The sequence below is a fragment of the Oreochromis aureus genome, linkage group 17 (assembly GCF_013358895.1).
Source record: "Oreochromis aureus strain Israel breed Guangdong linkage group 17, ZZ_aureus, whole genome shotgun sequence".
Lineage (NCBI taxonomy): Eukaryota > Metazoa > Chordata > Actinopteri > Cichliformes > Cichlidae > Oreochromis > Oreochromis aureus.
The window spans coordinates 24,349,268-24,369,807 of record NC_052958.1 but is presented as its reverse complement, the minus strand read 5'-3'; the positions used below and the strand labels follow the sequence as shown (position 1 = coordinate 24,369,807).

The window sequence follows — 20,540 nt, the reverse complement described above, 5'->3', positions numbered from 1 at the left end:
TTTGTGGACTTTGTGGAATTTCCTGTGATCTGACCTTTACTGAAGGTGACAGTTTGGGCCTTCTTCCAGACCTCGGCAAAGTGGTGACACATCTGAATAACTTCCACTTATGTACAAATGTTTGAACTGATGACCTTGGAATGTGTAGCTGTTTAAAAATTACTCCAAAAAAACCTTCCCAACTTGTATAAATATAAATTCTCCCCAAATCCTCACTGAATTCCTCAGACTTCCCCATTGTTTTAAATACTGGTTCTGTCAAAACAAATAGTATTTATGATGGCAAAAAGAAACTACTAGTTGTTGTCAGTCATGATCACTAACGAAAATAGGCTTTGGCTTTGTTAAGTTAAAAGACACATTAGAACTTTCGACACCGCTTACTACAAAATGTCAATGATTTCAGTTTTTTCATCATTAAAGATGTATGTTGTACAATCGTTCCACCCTGCAAAACGAACAGCTCAAAGAATTCAAAGCCCCAAATTACCATGAAATCCATGTCATGGTGAGTGAATTCAGGTAACAAAAGCATACCCCGAGTATGTGGTTAGTTTCAAAATATACCACAAAAATAATATGGAGCTGTGTTCTAATCATTGTAAAGAGCTAGACTACATGTTTAGAATAAAATAGATCAAAGGAACAGGGGAAAAGAGAGAAAAGATTCTCTCGGTTTATAAAGGCAACAATAATTCACACGTGATCATTTAAAAGCAAAAACATTCAGTCAGGTAGACTTTACTAGGTACTCATTTCTTGTTTTTTCGAGCCTTGTCTCTTTCTGCTTTCAAAAACTTTATTTCTCAATCACCACAGCTCATTCATTCTGAAGCAGTCAAATACGGATCGTAAAGCTGACGTTTTTTGCTCAGCTAAGAACTCTGCCTCCGTGTGGACTGGAAAACTCAGCAGGAACTCAGATTCATTCCCAACCGCACATGCTAGTATCAGTAAAGACGGATAAATCCAAAAGAGTTGGGGTAAACTGAGCTCAGTTCATACTACAGAGAGGAGAGATTCATTTTTGTGTCTGTTAGGTCACTAAGCAACACAGATGAGTAAAATGATGATGAGAGAGAATGAGAATTGAGAATAAAACTCAGACTGACATTTTTCTACACAGTTATATAATTACAAAATGCACTGTATTTCTACCCTGGGATTAAATTAAAACTTCCAGACACTGACAGCAGTTAAGCTATATAACAAAGATTTCCCACATGTCCATGAACCGGAAGGGGCCGTGATTTCTCCCTTTCCTGTACTCAGCCTCCCAGTGAGCTCTGAGGTCTTGACAGGGCAGATGTTAGCACACCACTAATGCTAAAAGGTGTGAAAGTTAATCATGTGCAGGACAGTGCAGTTGTGTGAAGCCTCTGACTGACCACCGAGTCACTCGCCTACTCGCTTTTTTGGCAAACAACATCACAGTATGTCTGTGTTTTAGAGGTCAGACAGATTTTGAGCTCTGCCTTTAATTGAAATTGACTCCGTTAACATTTGTCAGTGTAGTTTTGCAGAAGGAAAATCCTTTCACACAGAAAAGTACTTCTGTGCCTTTTTTGGTACATCCCAATAATGGCCTCCTGTTAGTCCATAAACAAGAAAGGCTGAGCTGTAAACCACTGGGTCACACACATATTTTGCTCTGTCTTCCAGGATTGCTTTCTTCCTTTAGCAGTGGATCTCATAAGCAATGGGAGAGTCTATGAAGAGGCCTGTGTGGTTGAGAAACATTCCTTCTGCCTCTAATGTGATCACGGGCTCTGCCTCCCCTCCCTCCCCTGCCATTCTCCTCATGGTCCGTATGTCACCATCCTGCTGCTGCTGCTTGTCAGGGGCCAGAGTGGGGCTCATGGTCTGGCCAGGCCCCGAGGAGAGGGTGTGGCTGGAGGTATCGGATGGTGCTGAACAGCCCAGGTTAGTGGTGGACACAGCTGTTGGCGGGGCAGGAGGAAGCACAGGCTTGGCCCTGTTGAGGACATACATTTCATGGCCACGCTCATCACGATACTCCTCCAGTTGGGCGAAGGTAGTGGGGCCATCAGAGTAGTCATTCACATACAAGATGCTCTCCTCCTGTGAATTCAAATTCACCTTCATTAATATGACAATGTAAACAACAAAAAAACTACCTTACAATATAAAGCGCCTAGAGGTGACTTTAATTGAATTGAATTAAAACAGGCATTACATGTAGGGTCTGCAGCCTATCCCCTGCTCAGGTGACCACAGAGAGACAGACCATCATTCAGACCAACAGGTAATTTAAAGACAAGGATTTGGACTGTGGAAGGAGTCTTCACATAGAGAACCCACACTGGCAAAGGAAGGTGGTGCAAATCCAAGACCCTCAGTGATAAACACTGCAGTGCTGCCCCCATTTAACTGATTTAATTTTCTTTCCTTTTATTGGATTTTTACTGAATTCTCAGTACCGTGCAAAAGTCTTGAGTCACCCCTCTTTTTATATATTTTGCAAGAAAACTGGGGCATCAGTGGACCAATTACTGAAAGTCAATATCTCGTATAATCACCTTTTTTTTTCCCAACACAAAGCTCTTCATCAGACTATCAGTGACTGATGGAGTTGCATTGTATTTCCCTATCCAGGTATTCTGGCTCCGTGTTTCTGATCATTATCTGGCAGAAAAATTAAGTTGTTGCCAATCAGACTCTTTCCAGATGATATTGCTTGGTCAATCAAAATTTTACAATACTTCTCTGTGCTCAAGAGTTCATCAATTTTGACAAAATATCCAACATTAGTGGCTGAAATGCAGTCCCAAACCTTGACAGAGCCTCCACTGTGTTTTACAAATGGCTGTACACATCAAACTCATGAACTCCTCGATATATATATTGATATCAATTTCAACCAAAAATTTGGATTCATCACTCCATCAGATTTGTTGCCAATGATTTTTAGTTCAGGTCTTGTGTAACACATCTCAGTCTTTTCTCCCTGTTTTCCCTCCTTAAAAATGGCTTCTTGACAACCACTGAGATTGTTTCTGATGAGGCTTTACAACAGAGGGTCTAGATACATTACTTAGGTCCTGTGTCAGGGCTTTGCTGGATTTTTCCCCTTTTTCTTGAAGACATAAACTTTTAGATATTGTTCATCTTCATCTTACAGATAGTTCCTTCAGTTTTTTTTAAGGATAGACTGCAAACCACACTGGGATATGCAAGTTTTAGGCTAATAGCTCTTTGGAAGTTGCTAGCACAAAAATACTAATTTATACCTGTCAAATTGAGTTATGTGTGGCATTACTTGGTAGATTCAACTAAAGAGTGACAAAAAATATATATATATGTTTTTGCCACAGGCTGCTGGTAAGGGGTCTAAATATACACGTTAGGTTCCCTGTATGTTTGAGTGATTCACAGGTCAGTGGTAAGTAGTTTTGACAAATAACGTTATCTGAAAATGATCACATACAAGAACTAGACTGAAAATAAGTTTTTCTTCGGCCAATGGCCGAATGGCCGAAGAAAAACTTCAAACCACTTTCAGATGGATTGGAGAACTATTGCTCAAGACCTCTTTAAAAAATTACAAGTCTTACTCCTCCATCCATCCATTTTCTTCCACTTGTCCTGGGCCAGATCATTGGGGGAGTAGCTTAAACAAGGATGCCCAGACCTCCCTCTCTCCAGCCAACTTCTCATGTTTGTCTGGGGGAACACTGAGACAATCCCAGGCCACTCAAGAGATCTAATCTCTCTAGCATGTCCTTGGTTTGCTCCAGGGCTGCCTTCTGGTAGGACATGCCTAAAACACCTCATGCAGGAGGTGCCCAGGAGGATTTTTTGAATCACCTCATCTGGCTTCTTTCAATGCGAAGGAGTAGTAGCTGTAAACTCCTCACTAAACTCTAAGTGAGATAGCCACACAGTGGGGAAAGCTCATTTCTGCCACTAGCCTCCATGATCTCATTCTTTTGGTCACTACCCAGAACTCATGATAACAGGAGAGAGTAGGGACATAAATCAAGAGCTTTTCTTTAATGCTCAGCTGTCTTTACCACAATGGACCAGTCCAGCATCTGCATCACTGCAACTGTAGCCCCAACCCATCTGTTAATCTCTCACTTTCTTCTCGCCTCATTCTCGAACAAGATCCCAACATACTTAAACTTGGTTGGTGGCACTCTCACCTGGTGTTTGCTCTTTCTGTGGTACACTATCACTTCTTGTGTTTTGTGTAGCTAGCCCATTTAATTTAAAAACTGATTTTTGTAGTGCAGATGATTCATAATATCATCTGCTTTATCCAAAGCAGATGATCATAGGCTAATAATATTCACAGTATTTAGTCACTGTGTCTGTAGGGATTTGCTAGCTTAGCTTAGCTTAGCTCATAGCTAACTTGCTATAAGCTCGGCATCTTCACCTGTCCATCTTGCACCTTCTTGCTCCATGTGCAAGATGTTTAGTTACTCCTCGGCCTCCTTTATTAATGATGGTACTTGTAATAAATGTAGCCTGTTTTCAGCTCTGTAGGCCAGGATTCCTGAATTGGAGTTGGGACCATGAAGCAGACTTGCTGTCTACATCTCTCTGCAGCCTGTCTCCTTTTGTCATCCCCTAAAACTCCATCCTCTTAGAGACTGCAGTTGCTCCCAGATCACCAAAAACAAACCAGAATGATTTAAAAATGATTTAAAATCATTAAAAAAAAAAAATCACAAAGAAAGAACTAGTATTCACAACTGCACCAAAGAGTAAAACTGTGGATTATTAAACTTTAGTCCCTGTTAGTAAATGATTTAATAATTGATCAACATTGGAAATGGCATGAAAAAAATATTCATAACAATCTGACTGATGTATCATTATGTACGATTACTTTCAATTCTATTGATAATTTAACCTCTCTACAATTGATTTTTCTGAGTTAACTCCAATAATTACTTCCTCCAAATCGTAAACATGTCTATTAGGCCCCTACATCTTACAAGAGTGCTCAAAGAAGTCCTTTGAGAATTCCATTAATGCTTCAATTTAAAATATGATCTATCCATCCATCCCTATTACTGGGCTATGTACCGAGCCATGTATCAGAAGCCTTTAAACTGGCAGTGATTAAGCCATTAATTAAAAAGCAATCACTTGCTGTTTTAGCTAATTATTTCAGGGGCACCACCAATGGCTGGCCAAAATTTGTAGGACCCCCAGTGGACCCCCTGGCATATGTTGGTAATAATTTTAATAAACATGAGTACAAGAGAAGACACTCTACAGTGAGTTGAAACATTAACGTGTTATTTATTCCTGCATATACAATTTTTGTCATTCGTATTGTGTCACTTTGTATGTCCCTCACGATTTCCTGTCATCACCCCCTCCCCTCCGCTGCACTGTTTTGTTTTTGGTGTGCCACTCCATTCATGTAAATGGAGAGTCCTTAACACACTAAGGTTAATTATGGAGTTCCACTGGGTTCTGTGCTAGGACCAATTCTACTTTCATTATACATGCTTTCCTTAGGCAGTATCACTATAAGGCATAGCAAACTGTTTCTCTACTATGCAGATGACACGTAACTTTATCCATGAAGCCAGATACATCAATTAGCTAAACTGCAGGACTGTCTTAAAGACATAAAGACCTGGATGACCTCCAATTTCCTGTTGTAAATCCAGATGAAACTGAGGTCATTGAACTTGTAAAACTGTATTGTAAAATCTTAGAGATATGGTGTCTAACCATATGTTTACTCTGGACAGAGGTGGCAGAAGTACAGGCTTTCTCTACTTAATGCAAATATCTGTACTTCTACTTAAAAGCTACTTTTTACTTTTGTACTTTAAGTACATTTTAAAGCCTGTACTTTTTCAGTTTTGAGTAAGGAAGTTTCTTCAATACTTCAACTTTTCTCTAAATCTAACCTTTCTTCTTCTTCTCCTTTCCTGTCTGTCGTCCAACATCGAGTGAAGTTATCTGGCACTCTTTTCTCTCCTTTGGCTAGCAGACACAGTGAGACAAACTGCATACAAACAGTTGGTGTGCTTGCTGATGTTTGTTGAGCTGATAGAAACGTTGAACTTCAAATTACCTGTTACTTAAAAAATATCACTCTCTTCATGCTTCCTCCTCTTGTGTAGAGGTAGATAGATTCTAAAGTACCACAACCACAACTTACGGAAACCTGCACCCCTTCTGGCCCATTTTAACTCGCATTATAAACACTATAGATGATACAGTTGAACCTAAAATAATGAGTTTGTTTTGAAAATGTAAGGAGTAGAAAGTACAGATATTTGTTTAAACATGAAGGCAGTAAAAGTAAAAAGTTGTCAGAATACAGAGTAGTTGTAATTTACTCAAGTAAAGTAGTGTGTGGGGGAGGTTTGGTGCCTGGCTCAGCTTTAAGCCAGTCTTTACATAGTGATACCTGAAAATTCTACTTAAGTACAGTAACAAAGTATTTGTACTTCCCACCTTTTAATCTAGATGGGATTACTTTGGCCTCCAGTAACAGTGTGAGGAATCTTGGAGTCATTTTTGACCAGGATATTACACAAATATGTAGGACTGATTTCTTCCATTTGTGCAATGTATTTAAAATTAGAAACATCCTTTGTTAGAGTGATGCTGAACTTGTTGATGCATTTATTACTTCTAGACTGGATTATTGTAATTCATTATTATCAGAATGTCCTAAAAACTCCCCAAAAAGCCTTCAGTTAAAGGCTGCACTGAGAGTACTGAGAGCATATTTCTCTCATATTGGCTTTTCTTCATTGTCTCCATGTGAAATCCACAATCAAAGTTAAAATCTTTTTCTATACAAGGTCTTGAACATATAAGGTCAAGCCCTACACTTTACTCATAGACTCCTCGGTTACTTGTGGTTCCTAGGATATTTTAAAGTAGGATCGTAATTGGTGACAAAGGGCAGCCCTGGTGGAGTCCAGCATGCACCATGAACAAGTCGGACTTGCAATGTAAACCAAGCTACTGTAATAGCAATAGCAATAGGACAGACACACCATGGTCCCAAAGCAGACCCCAGAGGATACTCCGAGGGATGTGGTAAAGTTTCCTCCACAGTCCACAGAACACATGTAGACTGGTTGAACAAACCTAAATACATAAAACACATCTACATCATCAGGTTGTGTGTATCTCTATTATCATATGACTGCTGCAGATTTGTTTGATCACACATAACAAATTTTAAAGTTATAACAAGAACAGTTACTTTGAACCAGATACACTGATTGTAACATAAGCTCATAAAACATATCTTGACACATGTGGTCATAAGGTACCATTTGTGCCAAAAATTTGTTAACATGAACACTGTTTACATGGACAATACATTTGTCTGTATTTTCAACTTTGCACTTTACTTCAGTTGTAACAAAACTCTTTCGACAAACAGATGGTCCATGTCAACTGCTCACCTGACAAAACATTTGTGTGTGAATGCAGTTTTACTTCTGTCATCTTGTTGTGCTTTCTCTATTTTGTTGTGTTAAACTGACACAGACAAATAATTGAAAATTAATTCGTAAATTCCTATCTACTATGAGGATGAATGCCTTTATTCTACTTTTAAAATATGCCATTCACATTTGTAGTATTGAACATATATGCACCTTTTCAGCCCCATCAGCCTCTTTGTCCCGTTGGTGATGTCGACTGTAGATCATGGCGACTAGCAGCAGAGCAGTCAGAGTCAGCAGTGAGATGCCCACAGCAATGGCAGTCTGAGTGGCAGCTCCCAGAGCACTGAAGGCCATGCTGCCCAGAGCATGTAGGGGTTCCCGGCTTACATCTGAGCCCAAAGCAGGACCGTGGCTCCTCAGTCGAGGCCAGGCAGGTGAGTATGGTGGGGACACCTGGGACCATGAAGCCCAGATGGAGGAAGAAGATGAGGAGGATGTTGATGAGTTGATGGCAAGTTGAAAGGTGACCCTAGCCACACCTCCTGCGTTCCATGCTTCACATTCATAGAAGCCTGCATGAGCCACAGTTACATTACTGAGAAACAACATGCCACTGCCAGTGTCGGGGTCAAAGAGTTCGCCATTAGTCTTCTGGAGACTGACTCTGCCTTCCTGCGAGGGCTCCTCTGCTCCTCCCATTCCACCTCCACCTGCATCCAACTCCTGAACCAAGCCTCTGGGAGAAAGGACTACTTTTCCCTGGGAAGCCTTCCTCCAGGTCACCTGCAAAAGGTATTGACATTTCTTTCTTCAGTGGTCTTACAAAGGTTAAACCATTACAGTACAAAAAGAAAAACAGATACTACTGTTACAGTACTGTCAACCTGAACTGGAGTATGTAATTGATGATTCATTCAAGATGTTTTAAATAAATGAAAAAAGGGGGAAAATTGAAGTAACCACTTTAGCCGACCACACTGATTACATGCAGTGTATTTGGAACAGTCAAAGAAGACCAGTACAAACAAATTCACTCATTTGATAGACAGGAGTTATGGCAAATGGTGGGGAAAACAAAATAATTTAAAAGAATATTAAAACTTAAATAATCATTTATTTCACTTTAATTATCATTACCTGTGGCCGAGGATAACCAGTGGCATGGCATGACACCCTGAGGCTCTCTCCCAGATGCACTGCAAGCCTCTTGGGCTCCAGCTGCACCAAGGGAGGGATGCAGACCAAGCTGTTGAGAGGAACCTCCACCAAGCTCAGATGGGACAGGCGTGGTGGCTCGGTGCAAACTAGTCGACGTTCTGCAGAGCTAAGCAGACGCTGACCCTCTTCATCAATCCAGGTCCTCAGCCAGTGCAAAGCACAGTCACAGCGCCATGGATTATCTGCAGCATAGCACAAGACAGAAGCCACTTAATGTTCTGCCCTAAAGAGTCATGATGATTACCATAATATTAGGCTCTACATGAGTAGCTATCTGTAACACAGTGTTATTATGCATGAAACGGTATTAAAAAAAACCAACAAAAAACCCAAAACACAACATGAGTTCCAATGTCATCAGTAAAGGAGCCTCACCTGTGATACGCAGGACTTGCAGGCTCACTAGAGGCCGCAGTGTTGCAGGGCCAATTGTATGGAGATTATTCCTACTCAGGTCCAGCAGAGCCAGAGAAGTCAAACCAACTAAAGCCTGGTCGGCTAACGTCTCTATACTATTATGCTGTAAGTGGAGCTCCTGCAGACGCTGAGACATCAAGAGAATGATGTACATTATCTATGAAGCTTCATATAGGGCTCAGCAAAGCTGCTGTGTTGAACAGGAAAGTGAGACTGTACCGGTAGGCCACGGAAGGTGTAGTCCAGCAGCCGTGTGATGTCGTTTCGTGCCAGGTACAGAATGCGTAGATGTTCGAGTCCCTGAAACATGTCAGCTGTCACCAAATGGATGCGGTTTCCATTCAGTGCTAGCTCCAATAACTGACCGAGGCTCTGGAAAGAGCCAGGCTCCACGGCTGAGATGGTGTTGTTCTAGAGGAAGAGGGACATGAAAAGAAAACTAAACAAATGTCTGCTTCTGGTTAATCTCCTGGAACTACCACTACTTCTGATGATGCCTTTGAAACACGTTTTCTGTCTCCTGTGTTGTGATCCTTTTATTTTGGAGCAGTCTAACATTTGACAGTGTTTTTGGTACAATGAGGAGAGTGACTCAATTCACAATTTCACTGTTTCAAAAAATACGTGCAATATATTCATAAGAGGTAACGCCACTGATTTTGTTAATGTCTGTTTGCTGGAGTAAGGAAAGTGTTACTATACATGTTCTCAGCTTTAGTTGGAGACGATGACCACAGAGTTGAAAATTAAACATTTCTGGTGGTGTCGAGTCAGAAAGAGGTAAGTTTATTAGATGTCTACAACTGTCAACTACTTATCTCTGCTGCAGGCTAGCAGCTCATGGCGACAGTAGTGGCCTCTAATATACCTCAAACTCTGAAGTGGTTGCAGTTGCACTGCTGGGTTTTAAAAACAAAGAAAACTGTAATGTAGTTTGAGTATAAATAGAAGGCCATGTATTTGGTAAACATCTGCTTTCGGAGCCAATTTTGGCCTATATGGGTTTTTGCCATGACTGGCAATGTGTTTTGAAAAGTCTAGTTTTTATTTTTATTTCAGTTAAACAAAATTTCAACCCACTTTAATTTAGTTTTAGTTAGCAATAACAACCTTTTGCTGCAGCCTTACAAGACATCCACCATGCTGTATTCTTAAACCTGTTCAGTGAAATCCTTCCTCTGTTGCATTAAAACATTTTGGAGAGTAATACTTCACTGTAATTTGATACTACTGAGTGAAGTAAGCACAGCGTATACCATTGCTAGAATGTATACAAATCCATACTTAGTATAAACTGTGATGTAGTCAACAGAGTAAAACTCAAGGCTAAAGAGTCTTAGTGTAAGTGTTTAAGTGTGTATGTGCGTTTATTACCTGCAGGTACAAATAGTGCAGGTGCTTTAGCATGGTGAGGTCCTGTCGACGGATCTGACCAATCACATTGTCCTGGAGAAAGATGGTCTGGATGGAGAGATGAGCAAGGGACAAAAGAGGAGTTTTAGTCACTATTGTCTTAAAACATTTGATACATTGTGATTAATGCTCTGATCCTAAATATGATCGATCTATCTCTATTAATAGGCTCAAACCTTCCTTTTTATCTCAAAATTTCTTTAAAGAGTAGATGTAAAGCAGCTAATTGGGCATGTGCAGAGAAATTGTTTATTTGAAGAGCTTCATCTATTTAACAGTCTGCAGTTTGTTCATGGGGAGTCTTTTCCCTGCACCAAGATTACGGAGTTCCACAGGGTTCTGTGCTAGGACCAATTTTATTTACATTATACATGCCTCAGGCAGTATAATTAGGAAGCACAGTATACATTTTCATTGCTAGATAAAAATGTATACATGCAGATGACACACAGCTTTATCTATCCATGAAACTGGGTGACACACACCAGGTAAACTGCAGGAATGTCTTAAAGACATAAAGGCCTGGATGACATCTAATTTTCTGCTTCTCAATTCAGCTAAAACGGAGGATATTGTACTTATTCCTAACAATCTTAGAAACACTGTGTATATCCATATTCTTACTCTGGATAGCATTACTTTGTCCTCCAGTAACACTGTGAGGAATCTTGGAGACCTTTAATGCTCACATTAAACTACTTTCTTGCATTTGAATTAAATTGGATCTAGGGCATCGATCCTACCTGTATGGATAAAGGGATGTATTTGGGGATGTCCCTCAGTCCTGTGGAGCCACACTCCACAGTGAGGCTGTAGCAGCGACAGCCCACAGGGCAGGAAGGAGAGGCTCGTAGAGGAGTGGAGTGTAGAGACAGGAGGAGCGTGGAGAGAAGAAGCACCAAAAACAAAGCCATCACGTCAAGAGACACAACTGAGAAAGATAAGAACAGAGAATGAGTCATGATCAGCATTCTTCTGACTTGTTTTGAGGCTGAACAAAAATATGTGAAATGGTCAGTGAGGAGGAAGTCCCTCCTACACAAATTAGCCTGAAAAAAATACTGTAACAACAAACAATTTTTCAAATCAACTTGAGCCATACAATCCAATGGATGCATCCTAGGATTCTGTCAAAGGTCTCATTGGCATATTGTTTTAGTGACATTTCAGACTCCAAACAATTTGTATTTATTAAAACTGAACAAGAACAAAGCCAAAATGCAAAAGCAGCATGTAATTGCCCCCCCCCACCTTCTTCAAATCCAAAAGTGGTATCAAACGTTTGTGCTACTTCTGTTTTAAAGATATTAATGAAAATGTAGAGGTCAAAAGGTCAACCAGCCCCCCCACATTACCCAAATCAAACAAAATTGATGTCAAACGTTTGTGCTACGTTTGTGCTGGTTTCTGCTGCAAAATTTTTTGTTTGTGCCGCTATCATTTTAAAGATATTAACAAAAATTTCTAGAGGTCAACAGAGGTCAACCAGCCCCCCCACATTAATGGAATCAAACAAAATTGATGTCAAACGTTTGTGCTGGTTTGTGCTGCAAAAATTTTTGTTTGTGCTGCTATCGTTTTAAAAATTTTAATAAAATAACGTCTTGATGCGTGCTTAATCATCCAGGTAAGTAAATCCCCAAAGGTTGATTCTGTTCATCTGGACATTTTCAGTTGGAGAAACGTTTCGTCACTCATCCAAGTGACTTCTTCAGTCTCAGCTGACTGCAGGTTTCCCCAACCTTATAAACAGTACATTTGCATAGTGAAGGAAACTAGCACCACTGAATGAACAATGTGCTGGGGGGTTAGTTCCATGATTGTTAGTATGCAAATTCTTATGACCATTGATCAATGACAACTAATCAAAGCCTACTGATCAATGGCCATGAGTACCATTCACAGAAAGTGGGGAATGGCTACAATCACAGCATTGTAGGATGGCGAAAGATGTACCCTTGGGCCCCCTTCTCGATTCAGAGACGGTCAGCATCCTGACAGCCCGATGGACCTAAGCTGTCTCTCAGTCTGTGTGTTCTGGCCCGGAGGCTCTTCAGTATCCTTCCTGATGGCAGCAAACTGAAGACGCTGCTGAAGGGATGAGTGGAGTCACCTGTAATGGAGAGGACCTTCCAGATGAGGCAGGTGCAGCTGCTCTCACTACCCGTTGTCATTTTTCCTGCAGAACCCAGTGCAGGAGTCATACCACACAGTGATGCAGCTGGTGAGGATACTCTCAACTGTGCCTCTGTAGAAGGTGCTCATAATGGGGGTTGAATCTCTTGTGCTTCTCAGTTTGCAGAGGAAGTAGAGTCGCTGTTGGTCTTCTCCACATTCAGGGACAGGTTGTTGTTACTGTACCACTCTGCCAGATGGTTAACTTCACCCCTGTAGTAGATCTCGTCGTGGGTCAGCAGAGTAAAGAGAAGGGGGCTCAACACACATCCTTGGGGAGCCCCCGTATTCAGTGTTCTTGGGCTGGAGGTGTTGCTGTCGAGCGTACTATCTGCTGTCTTCCTGTCAAGAAATCTAGCAGCCAGTTATACAGCAAGGTGCTGATCCCCAGCAGATCCAGTTTGTGAATGAGTTGCTGGGGAATGATGATGCTGAAGGCTGAACTGAAGTCTTGACCGGTATGCGAACTCAAATGGATCCAGGTTGGGGGAAAGCGATAATTTGATTTGATGCATGACTAACCGTTCAAAGCACTTCATAATGATGGAGGTGAGTTTGACAGGACGGTAGTCCTTAAAGCAGGAGGTTGATGACTTCTTGGGCACAGTAATGATGGTGGAGGCTTTGAGGCATGTGGGAACGGCGGCCTGACCCTAGTGATGTGTTAAAGATGTCTGTGAAGACATTTGTGAGTTCCACAGCATAGTCCGTCAGTGCTCGTCCAAGGATGTTATCAGGACCTGGAGCTTTGCGTGTACTGATTTTGGCAAGGGATCTCCACACACTGTCTGGGGATTTGTTCACCACGGTCTGCAGAGTGGGCTTGTAGTCTGTGATGGTTTGTATTCCTTGCCACTGCCTCCAAGTATCTCTGCTGTCGCTGAAGCTTTGCTGTAGCTGATGCCACGTGACAGGTTTGCCCTTGCTGTTCTTTGGCTCACCTAATTCCCGGCTCTGAAGGCTTGCATTTTTCAACCTTAGGAGCATTTAAACCTGACCTGTGAGCCATGGTTTCTGATTGGCCCGGACAGTGATAGTCCTGGTGTCACGACCTGCAGGATCGGCAAGGTGCTGATCAGAATCTCTCCACTCCTAGCCCTCCTTCTCTTCTCTTTTTCCCTCTCTCTCCCCCTCTCCCCTGTTTTGCCGGAACTCATGGCGGCTTCACGCCCTCGGTCCACGCCTTCCTGGATTGGGAACACCTGGGCCTCATCAGACCAGCTGGTATATTAGAAGGAGGAGATCAGCTGTTCAACACTGGATTGTTGTGAAGGCTCTAGTCAGTACACGTCTAGCTCAAGTTTCCTGTGCCTCCGTCTCAGAGACTTAACGAGTGTTTCTTTGTTCCTAGATTCCCCGGACCCGTCCCCGTGTTTCCCCATGTGGAGTGTGGAAGGAGTGACTGGTCGCTAGCGGAGAAGAGAGAGGTTGAACTGAGCATGTGTGTGATTTCCCCGTTTTCCCTGGAGCCCTGGACCCCTGCCCCTCATGTCTTGTATATAGCACTAACCCCGCACTGTCTGTACATACACTTGGTGAAGATCTGTAAATAAACCATCTCTGTTTAAACGCTACTCAGGAGTCCTGCGAGTGGATCCTCTAAGCAACCCGTGACACCTGGTCTCTGTGACATCATCGATGCATTTTGGGATGTAGGCAATGACAGTTTCTGTATATTCCTGAAAGTCTGTGGTGTTGTCGTGTGTGGCAGCCTGTGGTGGAAAAGCAGTCTTGCAGTGTCTCTGAGGACCCTTCTGGCCACACCTGTACCTGCTTACGAACTGGTTTGGTGACTTTGACCAGGGGCCTGTGGGAACCCATTGCACACCTAGGTTTCTGCCTGTAGTACTGACCCTTATGCAAAATAGGTGGAATTAAGACACAGTTCCAAAAGCAAACACAACTGATCAGTGCTGAGAGTGGTCCTGTTGCTGAGGTTGGGGTGATCCTGTAATCTCTTATGAACTACCTCCAACGCTTCTATGACTGGGATGCAAGTGAAGACAGATGTAACATCTCTCTCTCACTGTACATGTACTGTTTATAAAATTAGGAAAACATAACCTGCACAAACAAAATAATTTGCAGGACAAATGTTTGACATCAATTTTGTTCGATTTGAAGAAGGTAGGGGGGCCAACTTCACTCACATGTGTTTATAAGATCTGGGAAACCTGCAGTCAGCTGAGACTGAAGAAGTCACTTGGATGAGTGACGAAACGTTTCTCCAACTGAAAATGTCCAGATGAACAGAATCAACCTTTTGGGATTTACTTACCTGGATGATTAAGCACACATCAAGACGTTATTTTATTAAAATTTTTAAAATGATAGCAGCACAAACAAAAATTTTTGCAGCACAAACCAGCACAAACGTTTGACATCAATTTTGTTTGATTCCATTAATGTGGGGGGGCTGGTTGACCTTTTGACCTTTACCTTTTCATTAATATCTTTAAAACAGAAGCAGCACAAACCAGCACAAACGTAGCACAGTTGATTGACACCCATTTTGTTTGATTTAATTAATGTGGGGGGGGGGGCTGGTTGACCTCTGATGACCTCTAGAAATTTTTATTAATATCTTTAAAATGATAGTAGCACAAACGAAAATTTTTGCAGCAGAAACCAGCACAAATGTAGGACAAACATTTGATACCACTTTTGTTGGATTTGAAGAAGGTGGGGGGGCCAACTTCACTCACATACAATATTGTTGATGTTTCTTTTCAGCACTGTAGCCAGGCTGACAGGCTAACTCCGCTGTCTTGACTAATTATAGGCCAATCACCAACCTTCCTTTTATCTCAAAAATTCTTGAAAGAGTAGTTGTAGAACAGCTAACTGATCATCTGCAGAGGAATTGTTTATTTTAAGATTTTCAGCCAGTTTTCAGACCTCATCACAGTACAGCAACTGGTCTCTGACAGTGGACTCATCTCTGTGCTTGTCATGCTAGACCTCAGTGCAGTGTTTGATACCATTGACCATAATATTTTATAACAGCGATTAGAGCATGCTGTAGATATTAAAGGTACTGCACTGCAATGGAGTGGAGTACCTATAAGTCCTTATGGAGACTCCAGTTTGTTCATGTAGAGTCCTCTTAACACACTAAGGTTAATTATGGAGTTCCACAGGGTTCAGTTCTAGGACAAATTCTGTTTACATTATGCATACTTCCCTTAGTCAGTATCATTAGAAGGCATAGCATACATTTTCACTGCTATACAGATGGCACCCAACTTTATCTATCCATGAAGCCAGATAACACACACCAATTAATTAAACTACAGAAATGTCTTAAAGACATAAAGTCCTGGATGACCTCTAAATGCTTCTAAATTCAGATAAAAGGGAGGTTTTTGTACTTGGCCCTGAAAGTCTTAGAAATATGGTATCAGATTCTTACTCTGGATGGCATTACCTTGGCCTCCAGCAACACTGTGAGGAATCTTGGAGTCATTTTTGACCAGGATATATCCTTCAATGTGCATATCAAACAAATGATTTCTTCCATTTGTGCAATATCTTAGCCTTCAGTTGATCCAAAATGCTGCAGGAAGAGTACTGACAGAGAGAGAGAGCATATTTCTCCTATATTGGCTTGTCTTCATTGGCTCCCTGTTAAATCCAGAATTGAATTCAAAATCCTGCTCCTCACATACAAGGTTCTACCTTAGTTATGCTGCAAAAGAACTAGACTGCTGGAGATTCCCATGATACACTGAGTGTTTCTTCTTCGGTCACCTTTTTACTCAATATGTAGTTGTACACAACTCTGTATTTAATCATTAATTATTATTAACTAATAACTGTGGCTCTCTTCCACAGCATGTCTTCTCCTGTCTTCCTCGCGGCAAATGGCTGTCCCTCCCTGAGCCTGGTTCTTCTGCAGGTTTCTTCCTGTTAAAAGAGTTTTCTCATAGGCGATCATGATTGTTGGGGTTTTCTCTGTTTTCTTTGTATTATTGTAGGGCGTTTACGTTACATATAAAGTGCCTTCAGGTAACTGTTGTTGTGATTTGGTGCTAAATAAAATAAATAAAATTGAATTGAATTTTCTAAAATCTGACAGTCAGGATTCAGAATTGATTACAATAAGAAACAGCACTAGAGAAGGTTCAGAATGATCCTATGACCTCTCTGACAATGAACTGATCTTTTCATTTGTCCTGCTAGACTTCACTGCAGAATTAGATACTATTGACCACAATATTTTACTACATAGAGTAGAACAAGCGACAGGTATTAAAGGTACTGTGCTGCAGGGGTTTGAATATCTTTTGTATCTAATAAACTCCAGTTTATTCATGTAAATAGGAAAGTGTTCTTGACAAGCTAAGGTTAATTATGAACTTCCTCTGGGTGTTATGCTGAGACCAGTTGTATTTACATTATTTATAAACACTCCTCCTAGGCAGGAACATTAGGAGGCATTACCTTGGCATCCAGTACTGTGAACAATCTCTGAGTCATATTTGACCAGGATATGTCCTTCAATATGCATATTAAACTTTGTGGATATTAAACCAGTGGATAGTCTACTATCCACTATAGACTATTACTTATAAATATAAATATCTTATATATTTATATAAATATCTTATTTGAATGATTACTGCCATGTCGATGAGAGAAAGCGAGAAAGACAGAGACTGAGCTCCATTCACTCAATGATCAAGAAACTGACCTCACAGCTCTCTGTTCATTCACTGGGCTAGTTTCAGTCATTATGCAAATGTACTGTTTATAAGGTTGGGGAAACCTGCAGTCAGCTGAGACTGAAGGAGTCACTTGGATGAGTGACGAAATGTTTCTCCCCCTGAAAACGCTACGTCCAGATGAATCAATTTTTTGGCATAAGGAATATATTTGTACTGTAAAAATAAAAGCTAGAAAAACCCACCATGAATTACAAACAATCTATTTCTTAAAAATTATTCATTTTTTTTTCTTTTGCTTTTATACATTGCAAATAAAGTTAAGGAAAGTTTCTTCATGGTTCAAAGGTTGCTCATCAGAGGGTGATTTAAAAATGTACTGCCAACAATTTCTTTTTCATGGTTAGTTGCAGCGTCTGTCTTTTAATACATATGCCTTTCAAGAGTCTTACTGAGATGATGCAAGAAATTCTCTGCATCTAATCTCCATTGTAGAGATATTTGCCATGTAGCCTCTCTGCCTTGCCTCCACTACTAGTTCACTACGCTGTAGTTTCTTCAACCCATTGGCTTCCTTTATGATATCTTCCCAGGGCACTGCGAACTTAATAAAGCAGGCAGCACAGTGTGAGTTCAACACACTACCACACAGTACAATGTCTGATCTTAAGTTAGCAATGGCAGTTTCAATGGGTACTTGAAGTTGCCACTTGCTTTAATCCGGGAGTGCAGAACTGCGGCTTTGTTGCTTCTTTGTCAGAATACTCTCCCCTTATCGTTTCAGTTGTATCAGTTAATATGATGTACTTCAGACCGTCAGAGAGTATGTTGATCTGATGATAGAGCCAAACATTCTATCTTTCATAACTCTTCTGAGGTGGTACTCCATTTTTCCCCACACATAACCATTTCATCCACTACCTATGTTTCACCTGGGACACTGCCCAAGCACATCTTGATGTTTCCTCTTGTTAGTGGATTTCAGCCATGACTAATTATCTATACATTCTCATGCAGATGCTTTCCCAAAGTGTTGTCGCATGCTTTTAAGTCAGGAGTGGGGAACTCCAGGCCTCAAGGGCCGGTGTCCTGCAGGTTTTAGATGTGTCCTTGATCCAACACAGCTGATTCAAATGGCTAAATTACCTCTTCAACATGTCTTGAAGTTCTCCAGAGGCCGGGTAATGAACTAATCATTTGATTCAGGTGTGTTGACCCAGGATGATATCTGAAACCTGCAGGACACCGGCCCTTGAAGCCTGGAGTTCCCCCACCCCTGTTCTAAGTCCTACGCCCAGGTGTATTCCCAAGAATGTCACTTTTTTGCTATGGTGAAAAGTGATTTTAGAAACTTAAAAGGATCCATAAAAAATGTGATTGTACCCTTTCTTGCTTTTTTGTACCTTGCAGAAATGATCCACTTGTCTCAGGGCTTACAGCTGGTGTTTGATGTTTTCCTGGAGCTGGTTTAATCCAGAGTATTTTATAGTTGCGAATAATTTTTCTACTGTAAAAATATAGTCTTCAAATTGTTTGGAAATGGCACGTCCCAGATTATTGAACAACAACAACTGTTTCTGTGAGACCATTTCCGATGTCTTTCCTGCTTGGCATTGTGTTAACACAACTGAATACCCAAGAACAATAAAGTGGAAAAACCTCTGCTCTGATAGTGAAGGTCATAATTCCTGATGATCAAAAATAAATCTATCAGATTAGCAGGACCTGGCTGCTACCTACTCTCTCAATTCTTATGAAAAAAAACAGCAAGGGCCTACTTCACACACTGCTTTTGCATTCTGTCTTACTTTTTGTTAAATAAACACCATGGCATGCTTTTGTAGCTTATCTGAGGTTATATTTACTGCATTTAAAGACCTGCAAAGGATCAGATTTTTCTAAAGCCTTAGAATTAAAAGTGAGTGCAATTTATTTTAAACCATGACTGTAAATGTAGTTTTACTCTGATTAACATCTCAATAAATGTAATCTTTTCCATATTCATATCAGTTGGTGAATCTCTGTCACCATAGAAACAGCTCATGCCAAGAGGATTTGACTTGCATAAAAGGATCTACCATCAAGGCCACTTCACTCTGCTGCTGGTGCTCGCCTGTAAACGTCCTCTACTGTAACTACAGGGCTGCTGCAGCATGAACTGGGTTTCTCTGTATATAAGATATGGAAACACAAAGTATTTCCACTGACTGACAGCAATGAAAGCTGAAAGCTGTCTTTAATGGCAGCTAAAAATGCACCCGGGCAGTCATATGCTGTGCTAAAGGCCACCTTAACACAGAAGCTACACAATAACAGTAACCAGTATCTGATGGCAGCGCTGTGCATGCCAAAGGGTGGTTAAATGGACTCTGCGAAGACAAACGCATATAAGATAAGAAAACACCATGATGGATGCGTATGGAAGAATAAATACCTCGTTGGGGAAGGACGTGGGAGACCCAGATAAGGACGTCCGACCTGCACGACGTCTTCTTATTCCTTCCTAGCAGACGGTTCTAATAATTTGCCTGAAATAAATGAAAGTAGAAGAGGGGAGGAAAATATCGACAGTTTGCAGAGGACCGCGGGCCGTCGCACACACGCTTATGATGTCAACAAAAGACGGGAGCCAGCAGCGAAATATCAGGGGAGGCTTGATAGTGTAGCACTAAGTGCAAATCGGTGCAAATCGGTTCAGATCATGTCTTTGTTGAATCCCATCATCCAGCTGTTCATTCATTCGTCTCTCCCAGTGAACCCTCCCATCCATTTACCCCACGCTGCTGCTCCTCAGGACGATCGTCGAGTCAGCAGTGCTCCGCAAGAAGCACAAAAGCGTCTCCTGCACGAATTAATCACAGCAAAGTCTTCGTGATAAATGTTGTGCATCAAACTCATCTGTGTAAGAATCTGTGGCCGTTCGCCTTCAGTTTGCCATCTCACGCTAACGTAGTGCGTAAAATCTGCATTCCGTGGACTTTTCATTACGCTCACCGTCACAGTGCCAATAAAATATTCTCAGGTGTCAGTTAGGAACGGAACAGAAATGGTTAATATAAATACAATTGTTAGTCACGTGAACAAGGTAAGAAGGCGACATTTATCGCGTCTTCAAACGCATCAAAGACAACCAGGGTTTCAAGAACATCTCAGCCCAGCTGGAAAAGTGTGTGTTCAAAAAAGACTAAGTGTGGCGAGGTTTTACAATGATTTCTGATACATGCAAGCGATCATCTAATGACAACCG

The 20,540-nt window shown here is 41.3% G+C and overlaps 1 protein-coding gene across 2 annotated transcripts; it reads right to left on the bottom strand.

Annotated features, from left to right (window-relative positions):
* Positions 1 to 545: 545 nt before the first annotated feature.
* LOC116320832 (leucine-rich repeat-containing protein 24-like) lies at positions 546 to 20,301 on the bottom strand. Of its 2 annotated transcripts, XM_039600711.1 has the most exons (9): positions 20,068 to 20,301; positions 19,728 to 19,821; positions 11,198 to 11,385; positions 10,416 to 10,502; positions 9,261 to 9,452; positions 9,000 to 9,168; positions 8,544 to 8,806; positions 7,617 to 8,189; positions 546 to 2,082 (listed from the first exon to the last, which is right to left on the bottom strand). In XM_039600711.1, the coding sequence occupies exons 3-9, from the start codon at positions 11,366 to 11,368 to the stop codon at positions 1,678 to 1,680; spliced, it is 1,860 nt and encodes a 619-aa protein (XP_039456645.1). In that variant the 5' UTR covers positions 11,369 to 11,385; positions 19,728 to 19,821; positions 20,068 to 20,301; the 3' UTR covers positions 546 to 1,677. The 2 variants fall into 2 exon arrangements, with proteins under 2 accessions (XP_039456645.1, XP_031596415.1); XM_031740555.2 differs by having other exon boundaries at positions 19,728 to 20,301.
* Between the last annotated feature and the right edge of the window lie 239 nt (positions 20,302 to 20,540).